Source organism: Oncorhynchus clarkii, chromosome 6, assembly GCF_045791955.1.
Source record: "Oncorhynchus clarkii lewisi isolate Uvic-CL-2024 chromosome 6, UVic_Ocla_1.0, whole genome shotgun sequence".
Lineage (NCBI taxonomy): Eukaryota > Metazoa > Chordata > Actinopteri > Salmoniformes > Salmonidae > Oncorhynchus > Oncorhynchus clarkii.
In genome coordinates this window covers 19594994-19610438 of record NC_092152.1, presented here as the reverse complement: position 1 = coordinate 19610438, position 15445 = coordinate 19594994, and the positions used below count along the sequence as shown (strand labels likewise).

General features: G+C 41.4%; 1 protein-coding gene across 4 annotated transcripts; it reads left to right on the top strand.

The window, feature by feature from the left end:
• Nucleotides 1-453: 453 nt before the first annotated feature.
• On the top strand, nucleotides 454-15445 carry LOC139410724 (guanine deaminase-like). 4 transcript variants are annotated; one of them, XR_011634532.1, is made up of 15 exons: nucleotides 454-662; nucleotides 1300-1388; nucleotides 1512-1683; nucleotides 3774-3861; nucleotides 6193-6298; nucleotides 7781-7808; nucleotides 7994-8101; nucleotides 8260-8367; nucleotides 10811-10908; nucleotides 11331-11398; nucleotides 13498-13644; nucleotides 13819-13902; nucleotides 14212-14333; nucleotides 14540-14567; nucleotides 14766-15388. XR_011634532.1 is itself a non-coding variant. In XM_071156160.1 (14 exons), exons 1-14 carry the CDS (start codon nucleotides 537-539, stop codon nucleotides 14834-14836), a joined length of 1359 nt encoding a protein of 452 aa, XP_071012261.1. In that variant the 5' UTR covers nucleotides 454-536; the 3' UTR covers nucleotides 14837-15445. The 4 variants fall into 4 exon arrangements, 3 of the variants coding, with proteins under 3 accessions (XP_071012261.1, XP_071012263.1, XP_071012264.1); XM_071156160.1 differs by lacking the exon at nucleotides 13819-13902 and having other exon boundaries at nucleotides 14766-15445; XM_071156163.1 differs by lacking the exons at nucleotides 454-662; nucleotides 13819-13902 and adding an exon at nucleotides 719-753 and having other exon boundaries at nucleotides 14766-15445.

Below are 15445 nucleotides of genomic sequence, written 5' to 3'. Positions count from 1 at the left end.
TTGGAACCGCCTTGCGGGCTCCCGAGTGTGAGCCAGGTGTCCCGTTTTGGACTGCGAAATCGGCTCAAAACAAAAGTTCTGTGTGTAGGATTTTGTGTTCACACGCAAAATAGATTGCTTAGGATAACCACTTAAACTGCCTTCCCAATGAAAACTAGTTTGAAAATGCTATTATATTTTATGGAAAATATATGTACGTTTATGAAAGCTGCATCACGCTGCCTTGTTGACAATATTACCGAGTGGAGCAGATTAGCCTATACTGTTCGATTTGAGGCTCCTCCCTCACCGCTTTTATCCGTTTGTCACGGGCCATAGCCGGGTGCACTTAATCATGTCCCTCAATATGTGGAGAGAAAAAAACGCTATGACTGTCCATGCGGGCGCACGCTTATTGGCTAGTCCCACTGTGCCTACAGGTGGAGTCCCTCCTTGGTGCGCAGAAAACTGCCCACTATCATCGGCGAGTATAAAGCTTTGACGCGATTAATATTATTATCAAACTGCCCGAACCTGCTCTTTGCCATTTAACAAAGATGAGCTCCAACGAATCCGCTGCGGGAATTGCGCACGTCTACAGGGGAACATTTGTGCACGCCACCTATCACACAGCCGTGGAAATTCTGGAGGATGGGCTACTGGGAGTCGACACCGAGGGAAAGGTCTGTCACAGAAGGAAATTGTGAAACTGTATTTTAATATCTCTTACGAGCAGCATACATTGTCAATTAATTTAGAAATGGGCAGGCAAAGGTATGTAGGCATAAATAACTTGAATTTTAAACTTGATTAGCCTAATTTACATAATACACTTACATGTTTTTCTAGTCTTGTATCCATTATGTATTTGTTGTCCGAGTCTGTACATTTTACAAACATGCATAGGCTCTGGAAATATTTTCAAAAGACTCTGACAAACTTTGTCAAACACACATTCCCCCAAACCAAAATTGTATTTAGCATTGTGTGATCTACACAAATAACATTTTCTTACAATTAAACTGGTTTGTCTTCTTTTTATCTATTATAATTGTGCAATGTTTAACTCGAGTATAACTAGGGTTACCCATGAGCGGGAGATGTATAGGCTCCAAAGGACCTGTGTGAAATGTAGTCAGACTTTGTAACCCCCCATGAAGGGTTTTGATGTGTAATCTAATGCATTTCTTAATTGCCTCTGATGTGTTACAATAGTTTACTTAACAGTATATGGATAAATTATATTTAAATGAATTGAACACCTTGTTGAGTCTAGCTGGCTCTGTTGCTCTAATCTCTGTTTGGTTCTCATGCTGACAGATTGCTTTCATTGGGAGTGGGAAGGAAGTGGACCGTCTGTCACAGAAGTGGGGTTTTGAGGCCTTTGCTGTTACACAGCTTGGACAGCAGTGAGTGAAGAGTCCTTCCTATGAGAGTAACACTGATTCCAAATACTTCACTACATCTGTTGGTGACAGAACACATCCCAGTTATTACCCTAAAGCCCATTTTGTTGTCATCGATGTCTGTAGTGAGTTCTTCATGCCAGGGATGGTGGACACCCACATCCACGCATCTCAGTACAGCTATGCAGGCACAGCCCTTGACATGCCCCTGCTACAGTGGCTCAACATGTACACCTTCCCAGTGGAGGCCTGCTACAAAGACCTGGAGTTCGCCCGCAACGTCTACACCCATATTGTGGTGAGCTGTCTGGGCCACACGAACACACCTCAGCCCATAGAAGTCATCAGTGCCCTATTCAGAATGCAAGAAAACAAACAGAGAAGGGACTACCTGAACTTGTCTAATAAGAAACTCACTAAATGTTTTACAACGTATGCCATTGCACATCCAAATGAACACAACCCACTAGTAGATTTCAGATTAGCATAGAAGACCCTAGACAATTCTTATCCCCATTTCCTATTCTAAATGTTTGTAAGACTAACTTTATAATTTTAAAGCCTTGTATGGCAGAGGTTAATATGGCAGTGACAAAGGACATGCAGGAGCAGTAAACATTTCTCTCGCTTTTCGGAATTGACTGCTGCGCAGGGAGAGGAACACACGTGTGTTGGAAGTCGGGGCATAGGAAGACCAATAACAAATGGCTAAAGGTTAATAACGCGATAGTTTTTGCTTCAAAGCTGGTTTGTTATATAAGCTAAAACTTCAAAAGTAAACTATCACTGCACTATGGGCTCGATTCCGACGTAGAAATTCCGCCTTTCTTACACATTCCGCCTTTCCTAACCACTTCTCAGTATTTGGTATTCAGACTTACCTTTATGAAGGTGCGTAACAGGCTTTTCAGATGTAGTTCCCTTGCACGAGGAGAATATATGTAAACCCTTCCACTTGATGGCTAACATATTTTCTCAGAGTTTTCATTCAATTGGGTTTTCAGTACATTTTTCTTAATTAAACCATCCCTTTTAAATACCTTTTTATTTTAAAGTTTGTCGACAGACTCACTAGAATATATGGAGAGAACGGGTTCAGAATATCAGGAATCAATGAAAGAAAACCATCTAAATATATGCATATTCATCTCCGATTTAAAAAAAGGCTCTGGTTTTGTAGATTATTTAGGGTTAGGAAAGTATTTTTAAGAATCATAAACTGGTTTGGAGAGCCTTTATGCACTAAGTGGTTTGATTCATTCTGAAAATTGCCCTTTTTTTTAACCCATGGCAATATTGGAAGATTAGTGTACATAGAATTAAAATAGGGAGAATAGTGTACTATAGTAGGCTATACCCTCTTATATTGCCTCCACTAACCATTGTATAATGAAAAGTACTGCGCCATCGTCGGGTTCAAACATCCGTCGGGTTCAAACTGTTATTTTACCCTCTGCGCCATAACGATTATATTAGCCTACCTGTCATTCATTTTTTTATTATCAACCTTTACTAATGATCCTCAGCAACAAAAAAAACACATGGCTGTAATGGCGTTTAGAGGATGCAAATGAAGGAAAATTAAGAAATGGAATGAAAATATAGCCTATACCAACTGAAGGGGACTAACAGTAAATTCACAGTTGAATGTGTGTGGTTATTAGCCCTACTGACGTTCGATACTGATGGTGGCTTATATTTAACATGGTAGGAAACAAAGTCGGGGTAGCCTATAATTAAGACATTCGAGAGTGCCCATCCCTGCAAGTTAAAAGGCTGTAAAATGTTTATTCTGCATAATAGCACAGTACATAAAATGTAATGTGGGAAAGTTTGCTGCTATATGACTCAACAAAAAAAGTGTCATTTTTATTTACAATTATCCAAACGGATTACTAATTTACCTAGCTGTTAGCAAGTTATGAATTACAGTGCATGGAGAATGGTGTTGTTTCTATCTGAAAAATAATTAAGTTGATGCTTTTTACACTTGGAACCAACTGGTAGTTTCGCTAGACCTTTTTCATGGTTTCCTTATGTGTAAAGTGGTGGCCACATCTTAATTTATGCGATCTCCGCCCAAAACGAATAGCAGGTGAATAGCATGATATTCTAATGCTTAAGTTTAGGGTCAGAATACGCATAGAGAGAAGTGCATAAAAGGGAATTACGTTCCATTTCCTCGTGCTTAACTCAGGTTGGAATTGGCCCTATGCCTTTTAAGGTTGTTTCCTTGGCTACCAAAAGTGAAGCTCACAGAGTGGGACAGTGGCATAGAACACCTGAAATCCAGATACATTGTTACACACAGGCTTGGGCAGGTGACATTGCAGTGAGAAAGGGGTGTGAATACGGTCTGAATACTAATGCAATACCTGTCTATTTCAGAAAAGAACCCTGAGAAATGGTACGACTACGGCCTGCTACTTTGCCACCATACACACCGATGCTTCTCTCCTTTTGGGCCAAATCGCAAGTGAGAACACATAAACACACATGTGCACACACACACACACACACTCTCTACTGCTCACTTGTGCTCACTTGCACAAGGACCCAGGCATGTATATAGTTAGAGTGTAGGAGGTTATTGAACTGGGCCTAAACATTAACCTTAGTCACAAAGTGTACAACTGTACCTGGAATACACACACGCCTCCGCTGAGCAAGTTATGTCAAATAGTATCAATCCCAGTCTCTTGTTTAAAAGGGAACTTGAACTCCACTGCTCTTTCGTATGTTTTCTTTAGACAGGAAAGTAGGTAGACCGATAGCAGGGGATAGACAGAATCAAATGGAAGTGTGGGGTTTCTAACACTCGCTGCAGGAGGATACAAGTCATCTGGAGGCGGCTGTCTTGCTTTGTTTTGTAGTTAAGAAATGAAACATTGTCAATTACTTATGTCAGTGTGAGCTGTCAGTTAGGGGAATCTAGTGTGAACTTTTTGTTAATTTGCTGCATGCTGTCATTATGGTTACCTGCTGTAAAGAAAAGTACTTTTACGAACACCAGCTCAGAACAATAAATTATCATAGGGTTTTGTATGTGGAAGAGTAAGTAGAATTTGTCACTTTCTCATCCACTAACTGTATGCCTGGAATGTTTATCCTTTGGTGGTTGCATCGCTCCTCCTAAAAATCGTCCAAAGATTACCCTTCTATCTGTGGATTAATTGTCAGGGGTAGAGGACCTTGTGCATTTCAGGTAAAATAACAACCCAATGTTTGTCTCAGGACAAATTAGCTAGCAACAGCGAGCTAGCTAGCTAAATTGCCATAAACGTTTAATGCTTTCTTGACCTGCCCCCAAATTGAATATAGTTGGTTCACAGACTTGGAGTAACTGTAATCCATTACGTTACCAGCAAACAATATTGTAATCAGATTACAGATATTTAAATATATATATATATTACTTTTAAAATCAGATTTGTTTGCAAACATCTTTTGACACCTTTGTTTTTTATTTCAATAAAATCCAAATCAGCATTGAAAAAAGTTGAAGTTTGTTCAGCCTGAGCAAGTCTGACCACAAGTCGGAGACGACTATGATGACACACCAAAAGAGTTCCAATGGCGCGACTGCTGTCCGTATCCAAAGATTATCCAACTTGAAAAAACACTTGGCGGTAAGGACAACAGCAGTGGTGTAGCCTATTGGTGATACAGATATCACTTATTGATATCTACATAGCGCATTGATGTGAATCAGACTGCCTATCAAGCATTGTTTTTGCGACCAGTGGACCGCCAGTTAAAAATGCTCTCTTGCAACAGCTGCATAATGCAGATCCCATCCTTAGGAATAAAAGTTTGATGGAGGTTCTCCCAACTCCTCCGTGCTATTGTGCTCCATACTGTGGGGCTTTTTTTGCTATATCTAATTCGTGCTGATTCAAAAACCTATGTCCATATGTCTAATGGACAGATCCTCAAACTCGGTCCCTTTTGATAGACTCAAATTAAAGAGTATTCAAAGTGTCACCAAGAAACAATTTAAACAATAGGCTTATGCAGCCTATGGCATACATTTTTCACATGCAAATAGCACTTTTCAGTAGTGCTCAAAGCATGTCATTCTATGAGCAATATTTCTCGAAACAGAGACCAATCAATCCTCCATGAAAACAAGATCATATAAACAATAGGGTAGGCTAATAACAATTTGGCTAATCTATATTTCCAAGTCCTATTCTTGAAGATCAAAGGGTAATAAATTAATTAATTAATTAATACTGGAAATCTGTCCGACTTTGGTTTTTAATGTAAAGATATAGCCTAATCTTATTATTTTCTTTAGAAAAAAAAAGATGGGTTTGAAGAAGCCCATGGCAAGCTATGTAAACTCTAACATTGATTTATCCTGCAATAGATGTCGTCCAATTGGTAATATTCATTTTTGGCTTCTTCTAATGCCTCTTAAGGGGAAGTAACAAAGTAATCAGATTACGTTACTGAGTTTGGAATTATACAATGTTACTTTACTGATTTCAATGTTTGTCAGGTAACTAGTAATTGTAACGGATTACATTTAGAAAGTAACCTACCCAAACCTGTTGGTTCAGAGTTCATTTTGATATTTTAACCTACGTCTCCTGATAGCATAAGGTGTGGGTTGGACAAAATCAACATGCGCACGCGTGGTCTGGTCAGCATGTTAGCTTTAGTTTATTATGTAAGTTATTCCACGATGCTTAATGAACAACATCACAAAGGTCACTTCTGAGTCCAGTCTGGTACAGTCATGACAAGTGCTACTCGTCATACCGATTTTGGTTACCTTTGCCAATGTTTCTTGTCATTGCAGACGATTTTGGACAGCGTGCCCTTGTGGGTAAGGTGTGTATGGACACAAACAACTTTTTCCCACATTACAAAGAGACGCCAGACGAGTCCGAAGGGGAAACTAACAGGTAGGTAAATAAACTCAGCAAAAAAATAAACCCTGTCTTTCAAAGATAATTTGGAAAAATCCAAATAAGTTCACAGATCTTTATATTGTAAAGGGTTTAAACACTGTTTCCCATGCTTGTTCAATGAACCATAAACAATTAAAGAACATGCACCTGTGGTTAAGACACTAATAGCTTACAGAAGGTAGGCAATTAAGGTCACAGTTATGAAAACTTAGGACACTAAAGAGGCCTTTCTACTGCCTCTGAAAAACACCAAAAGAAAGATGCCCAGGGTCCCTGCTCATCTGCGTGAGCATGCCTTAGGCATGCTGCAAGGAGGCATGAGGACTGCAGATGTGGCCAGGGCAATAAATTGTAATGTCCATACTGTGAGACGCCGAAGACAGCGCTACAGGGAGACAGGACGGACAGCTGATTGTTCTCACGGTGGCAGACCACGGATAACAACACCTGCACAGGATCGGTATATCCGAACATCACACCTGCGGGACAGGTACAGGATTTTTATTTTATTATGGCACCAACAACTGCCCGAGTTACACCGGGAACAAACAATCCCTCCATCAGTGCTCAGACTGTCCTCAATAGGCTGAGAGAGGCTGGACTGGGGGCTTGTAGGCCTGTTGTAAGACAGGTCTTCAACAGACGTCACCGGTAACAACATCGCCTATGGGCACAAACCCACCGTTGCTGGACCAGACAGGACTGGCAAAAAGTGCTCTTCACTGACGAGTCGCGGTTTTGTCTCACCAGTGGTGATGGTCGGATTTGCATTTATCATCGAAGGAATGAGCGTTACAAGGAGGCCTGTACTCTGGAGCGGGATTGATTTGGAGGTGGAGGGTCTGCCATGGTCTGGGGCGGTGTGTCAGTGTTCTGCCATGTCCAGCGACGAGCTAGACCGTATTAATTGTTTCATAGTGTGTAAAGGTAGGGTCTTTATGAGGGAATTAAGTTACGGTCAGAATACGGTGTATCTGTAGACACACCTCCGCCACACAATTTATTTGATCTCCACCTCAAACAAAGAGATGGTTAATTTTCTCATGCTTAAATTCATAAAAACGGAATTAGGTTCCATATACGCACGCTTAACTCGGGTCGGATTTCCCCCTAGGAAGCAAATCGAACGAAACGGGGAGGGAGGGACCTACCTGAATTTGTACAATATAAAAAAAAAATGGTTGTAAAAACAACAACCGTTTGGAGTAATTGGTGTCTGTTGCACCATTTTTTGCCATGGTTGAAGATTTTTCTATTTTGCAACGGTGCAACATTTGCGCGACTTATAATTACTACACCTCAGCAGCCTCAACTCATAATTACTACACCTCAGCAGTCTCAACTCATAATTACTACACCTCAGCAGTCTCAACTCCTGGCAAGTGTTTACTTGGTGTGTAAATACCAAGGTGTCTCGTAATACAACATTCTTTTGACGAAGGAAAAACACTTTGATATATTGTTTTGTTGGTCTAGGTTCATTGGTGAGCTCTTGAAGAAGAAGGTAAGACTCCTTTGCCTCGCTAGAACATAATCTAAGAGAACATGTACAAGTCAGTGGCAAACTCATGTAGGCATTGTATCCCATTCCCTCAATACAAAACCAAAAGCACATTTGTGATCAGAATCTGTAAAAGGAGCTTTTTATGGTGTTTCTCACTGGGTGTATTTCTGTCTTGTTTGGGGCAGTACCCCCTTGTGAGGCCAGTGGTGACCCCGCGCTTCGCCCCGTCCTGCTCCGCCACTTTGCTGGGCCACCTGGGAGAGATCGCCCAGAACAACGACCTGCACATCCAGGTGAGCCTTGCTCACATGTTGTCACGGCAACCGAGTTGAGGATCCCATGGAGTGTTGCTTTGAAGATACTTTATTTGTCTACCTTTCTCTTGCTTTCATACACATTGATAATCACCTGAACATTCAAACAATGAATGGATCTTCTCTGTGATCCTCAGAGTCACATCAGTGAGACGAAGGAGGAGGTGAATCTGGTGAAGGAGCTGTTCCCAGACTACGACTCCTACACAGATGTCTACCACAGACACAACCTTCTCACAGACAAGGTTAGCCTATTGCACACACACCACCTCACCACAAAGACATTCTATTGATAATGAAAATCATAATATTGCTAATGATGGGGGCGACAGTTCTAAGGATCATTATGATATTGGTGATGGTGAAAATGATGACAATGATGAATAGTGCATTCGGAAAGTATTCAGACCCCTTCACCTTTTCCATGTTACAGCCTTTCATTTAAAAAAAAATAATCTCATCAATCTGCACACAATCAATACCTTATAATGACAAAGCACAAACTGGTTTTTAGAAGTTATTGCAAATGTATTCAACATTTTAAAAAACTGATCAAATGTACATAAGTATTCAGACCCTTTTCTCAGTACTTTGTTGAATCACCATTGGCAGCAATTACAGCCTCGCCTCTTCTTGGGTTAGATGCTACAAGCTTGACACACCTGTATTTGGGGAGTTTCTCCCATTCTTCTCTGCAGATCCTCTCAAGCTCTGCCAGGTTGGATGGGGAGTGTCGCTGCACGGCTATTTTCAGGTCTCTCCAGAGATGTTAAAGTCCGGGCTCTGGTTGGGCCACTCAAGGACATTCAGAGACTTGTCCCGAAGCCACTCCTGCGTTGTCTTGGCTGTGTGCTTAGGGTTGTTGTCCTGTTGGAAGGTGAACCTTCGCCCCAGTCTGATAACCTACTCCAGAGCGGGCAGGACCTCATCAAGGATCTCTCTGTACTTTGCTCTGTTCATCTTTCCCTCAATCCTGACTAGTATCCCAGTCCCTGCCACAGAGGGCACGACAAAACCTATTCCCCCTCAGGAGACTGAAAATATTTGGCATGGGTCCTCATTTCCTCAAAAGGTTTTACAGCTGCACCATCGAGAGCAACCTTACAGGTTGCATCACTGCCTGGTATGGCAACTGCTCGGGCCTCCGACCGCAAGGCACTACAGAGGCTAGTGTGTACGGCCCAGTACAGCACCGGCGCCAAGCTTACTTCCATCCAGGACCTCTATACCAGGCGGAGTCAGAGGAAGGCCCATTGTCAGACTCTAGACACCCTAGCCATAGACTGATCTGTCTGCTACCGCATGGCAAGCGGTACCGGAGCGCCAAGTCTAGGTCCAAGAGGCTTCTAAACAGCTTCTACCCCCAAGCCATAAGATTCCTGAACAGCGAATCAAATATCTACCCAGACTATTTGCATTGCCCCCCCTTTTACACTGCTGCTACTCTGTAATTATCTATGCATTGTCACTTTAACTCCACCTACATGTACATATTAACTCAATTACCTCGACACTGGTGGCCCTGCACATTGACTCTGTACCAGTACCCCTTGTATATAGCCACACTTGTTATTTACTGCTGCTCGTTTAATTATTTGTTATTCTTACTTTTTTTCGTGGTATTTTCTTAACTGCATTGTTGGTTAAGAGCTTGTAAGTAAGCATTTCACTGAGGTCTACATCTGTATTTGGCGCATGTGACAAAAACAATTTTATTTGAAAAACATCCCAACAGCATGATGCTGCCACATTGCTTCACCGCAGGGATGATATTGGCCAGGTGATGAGCATTTCCTGGTTTCCTCCAGACATTGCCCTTGGCATTCAGGCGAAGGAGTTCAATCTTGGTTTTGTCCAACCAATGAATCTTGTTTTTCATGGTCTAAGAGTCCTTTAGGTGCCTTTTACTGAGGAGTGGCTTCCGTCTGGCCACTCTACCATAAAGGCCTGATTGTTGGAATGCTGCAGAGAGATGGTTGTCCTTCTGGAAGGTTCTCCCATCGCCACAGAGGAACTCTGGAACTCTTGTCAGAGTGACCATCGGATTCTTGATCACCTCCCTGACCAAGGTCCTTCTCCCCCGATTGCTCAGTTTGGCAAGGCAGCCAGCTCTAGGCAGAGTTTTGGTGGTTCCAAACTTCCATTTATGACTGATGGAGGCCACTGTGTTCTTGGGGACCTTAAATGCTGCAGAAATGTTTTGGTACCCTTACCCAGATCTGTGCCTCGACACAATCCTGTTTCGGAGCTCTATGGCTTGTTTTTTTCCCTCTGACATGCACTGTCAACTGTGGGACCTTATGTAGACAGGTGTGTGCTTTTCCAAATCATGTGCCATTCAATTGAATTTCCCGCAGGTGGACTCCAATCAAGTTGTAGAAACCTCTCATGGATGATCAATGGAAATAGGATTCACCTGAGCTAAATTGAGTCTCATAGCAAAGGGTCTGAATGCTTATGGAAATAAGGTATTTCTGTAAAAACGGAAAAAAGACACTTGTTTTTCGCTTTGTCATTATGGGGTATTGTGTGTAGATTGATGAGAAAAATAATATATCCATTTTAGAATAAGGCTGTAACGTAACAACATTTAAAAAAAGTGAATGGGTCTGAATGCTTTCCAATGCACTTTAATGATGTGGTAATGGTAGTAAGGATAATGATGATATTGATGATGATGGTTCCCAGACGGTGATGGCTCATGGTTGTCACCTGACCGATGGAGAGCTGAAGCTGTTCAGGGAGACCGGGGCGTCCATCGCTCACTGTCCCAATTCCAACATCTCGTAAGTGTTTCTCCTTCCACACCTAAAGTCTAGGCTCGGCCTTAATTTAGGTGCTCTCTGACACCTGAAGTTGCATGGGAAGTTGTCCCTGGTCTTCCTTGTACTCCTGGGCAAAGGATTAGTCAGCCCTTCGCCCTGAGGGGCCAAAATGTATCTCAGTTACAGTATCCAGAGGACTGACTATTGAATAATCCTATATTATCCATGTTTGGTATCTATCTGAAACTTGTTCACTGAGGATAACTGATGCTATCTTGAGTGCTGATATGACATTGAGTATCACTGCTGAGTTCTTAACTGCGTAGGGTAAAATTATATAAAATAAGAATCTGATTTATTTATAAATCCTCAACCATTGTCTTTCACCTGTCCATATTCTGTTTCTTTTTTTCTCTCTCATTTCCCTAAATTTTCCTCTCCAGGTTGTGCAGTGGTATGCTAGATGTCCGCAGGGTTCTGAACCACAAAGTAAAGCTAGGGCTTGGCACAGGTGAGTCCATGACAAAACAGATCATTTTCCTTTTACCTGAGACTACAGTGTTCTATATAGTTAAAAAAAATATATGTGTACGGTATCCAAAAAAACTATTACAATGTTGAAATATACAGTTGAAGTCGGAAGTTTAAATACACTTAGGTTGGAGTCATTAAAACTTGTTTTTCAACTGCTCCACATTTCTTGTTAACTATGGTTTTGGCAAGTCAGTTAGGACATCTACTTTGAACATGACACAAGTAATTTTTCCAACAATTGTTTACAGACAGATATTTCACTTATAATTCACTGTGTCATGATTCCAGTGGGTCAGAAGTTTACATACACAAAGTTGACTGTGCCTTTTAAACAGCTTGTAAAATTCCAGAAAATGATGTCATGGCTTTAGAAGCTTCTGATAAGCTAATTATCATCATTTGAATCAATTAGAGTTGTACCTGTGGATGTATTTCAAGGCCTACCTTCAAACTCAGTGCTTCTTTGCTTGACATCATGGGAAAATCTAAAATCAGCCAAGGCCTCAGAAAACAATTGGAGACCTCTACAAGTCTGGTTCATCCTTGGGAGCAATTTCCAAACGCCTGAAGGTACCATGTTCATCTGTACAAATAATAGTATGCAAGTATAAACACCATGGGACCACGCAGCTGTCGAACTGCTCAGGAAGGAGACGCGTTCTGTCTCCTAGAGAGGAACGTACTTTGGTGCGAAAAGTGCAAATTAATCCCAGAACAACAGCAAAGGACCTTGTGAAGATGCTGGAGGAAATGGGTACAAAAGTATCTATACCCACAGTAAAACAAGTCCTATATAGACATAACCTGAAAGGCCCCTCAGCAAGGAAGAAGCCACTGCTCCTGAACTGCCTTAAAAAAGCCAGACTACGATTTGCAACTGCACATGGGGACAAAGATCGTAGTTTTTGGAGAAATGTCCTCTGGTCTGATGAAACAAAAATTGAACTGTTTGGCCATGGTGTTTGGTGGAAAAAGGGGGAGGCTTATATGCAGAAGAACACCATCCCAACTGTGGGGGTGGCACGGGGGTGGCAGCATCATGTTGTGGGGATGCTTTCCTGCAGGAGGGACTGGTGCACTTCACAAAATAGATGGCTTTATGAGGGAGGAAAATTGTGGCTATATTGAAGCAACATCTCAAGACATCAGTTAGGAAGTTAAAGCCTGGTTGCAAATGGGTCTTCCAAATGGACAATGACCCCAAGCATACTTCTAAAGTTGTAGCAAAATGGCTTAAGGACAACAAAGTCAAGGTATTGGAGTAGCCATCACAAAGCCCTGACCTCAATCCTATAGACAATTTGTGGGCAGAACCAAAAAAGCGTGTGCGAGCAAAGAGGCCTACAAACCTGACTCAGTTACACCAGCTCTGTCAGGAGGAACGGGCCAAAATTCACCCAACCTATTGTGGGAAGCTTGTGGAAGGCTACCTAATACGTTTGACCCAAGTTAAACAATTTAAAGGCTATGCTACCAAATACTAATTGAGTGTATGTAAACTTCCGACCAACTGGGAAAGTGATGAAAGAAATAAAATGTGAAATAAATAATTCTCTATACTGTTATTCTGACATTTCACATTCTTAAAATAAAGAGGTGATCCTAACTGACCTAAGATGGAGTTTTTACTCTGATTAAATGTTAGGAATTGTGAAACTGAGTATAAATGTATTTGGCTAAGGTGCATGTAAACTTCCGACTTCAACTGTACCTGAACTTTCCATGTTAGAAATGTGAAACTAAATCAAGGCAATCGTGATTGCGTTTATATGATCTGATGTGTCCAAGTGCTCCTCAAGATTTATTTTTCAAGTGACAGATTATTTTGATTAAACGTTTTATGAAATATAGGCTTACGCTCATATTCTTACAATTCGTTTTTTTACATTCGGCATTAAAGAACCTAGACGAAAGTTGACGATTTCTGTTATCAAACTGGCTTGACACTAACGTTTGACTGATCTGATAGTTTATTTTAGCACACAGGTGCATGTAATCTCCCGTTAGTATAGTTTTAAGAAAACATGCTTTTATCTGTGTATGCACCCGTGCGTGTATCTATGTCCGGCCTTGTAGATGTGGCAGGAGGATACTCTCCTTCTATGTTGGATGCTGTGCGGAGAACACTGGACACCTCTAAAGCCTTGACCATCCAGGACACCCAGTACCACACGCTCACCTTCGAGGAGGTCTTCAGACTGGCCACACTGGGAGGCAGCCAAGGTGGGAGACTTGTCTGGAGGGGGGTGAGGTGGAAGGGCTGTTATCACCGTCATTAAATCAATACATGAATGATCGGATACATGATTTATGAATTAATACAGATGCATGCGCTCAAAAGTTACTTTACAAAACGCCTGTGCTGGAGCATCGCTACATCGACAAACTGTCTTGCAGGGGGACGTCAAGCAAACAATTGTTTGCAATCATCTAAACTGCAATAAAATACATAGGAGACATTTCTGAAATATGACGGTGCAGGTACATCCACTTTGCACTACAGTCAAACATTTGAATGCACCCAATGGTTTATTTGTTTCATTATTAATAATTGATTAATATTCTGAGCTCTGGCTTGATTGTTTGGTTTGTAGCCCTGTCCCTGGATGAGAATACAGGAAACTTTGATTGTTTGGTTTGTAGCCCTGTCCCTGGATGAGAATACAGGAAACTTTGATTGTTTGGTTTGTAGCCCTGTCCCTGGATGAGAATACAGGAAACTTTGATTGTTTGGTTTGTAGCCCTGTCCCTGGATGAGAATACAGGAAACTTTGATTGTTTGGTTTGTAGCCCTGTCCCTGGATGAGAATACAGGAAACTTTGAGGTGGGGAAAGACTTTGATGCTCTGCGGGTGAACACGGATGCGGCAGGAGGACCCATTGACCTCATCAATCACGGGGAAGGGCCTAAGGTAGAGACCAATACATAGAGCAATCTTTTGGCTTCAAGTGGTGTGGACATATTGAGTCATTGTATCTAAACCAAGTCAAACCAGGTCTTATTAAATGTGTGACTCGTATCAGACTTAAATCCAAATGACAGGATTCTACTCCACAACTCAAAGTGACTGATTCACTCACCGGACATGACATTCATCTTGGCTCCATGTGATTTCAGGTGCTCCTGGAGAAGTTCTTGAATTTGGGTAAGTGTTTCATCTCTGTTACTGTCTCTCTCACACAATAGGTTGCATGTATTCAGAGTTTGGTAGTTGGGGCTATGACGTGCCATGGAAGTATTGCCCCATCCGGGTCTAAAAACTGGGTCCTTGATTTCCAAAACTCTTGATGAGGTTTTTAAGTGTAAGGTGTTTTTTATTTCCCCCTTTCTATTCCTTCTTCAGGGGATGATCGTAATATTGTGGAGGTGTACGTGGCAGGGAAGCGAGTGGTCCCATTCGTAGAGAGACCATAGATTTGGGATTTGTTGTTGGCTTGTTGTCATCTGTCCCAGTCAGAACCCTCTGCCAGTCTACCTGACTGCTTTTGTAACAGGATACGAGGTGATTGGAAAATGTGTTCAACTGGAGGGATTATTACGATGCGTGTTCAGTCATCTTATGTACTTACATACAGTACAAGCCAATAGATGGTATTGCTGTTAAGTGATACTTGCAAGACCATTGTGCAGGTTCTGGTTTTCTTTTAAGTTGTTACATTGTTTCCCATGCACCTGGGTCTTTTTTTACATTTCTAAGTCAAGGGAAATGTGTGTGTGTTTCTGAATGCATTTGTAGCTTTGTATGTGTCCAGCTTAAATTCTTCTTAAACGTAAAACCCACAATGTAGCTTTAGGAGACATTCTAATATATTGAGTCTAATAAATGTATAATGTATCCTTGTTGATTATGATCATTGACTGTATTTAAATCTTTATTTTATGTACTTGGTTTTATCCTATGTTATTGTGTCACTGCTGTTCTGTGCTACAGTGCTGAGTTTTGTAACAAAAGCTACAAACTAAAAAGGGAAAAGATTTCAGAAATATTTTATTAAAGAGTATTTGCAATATTTTAAGGCTAAA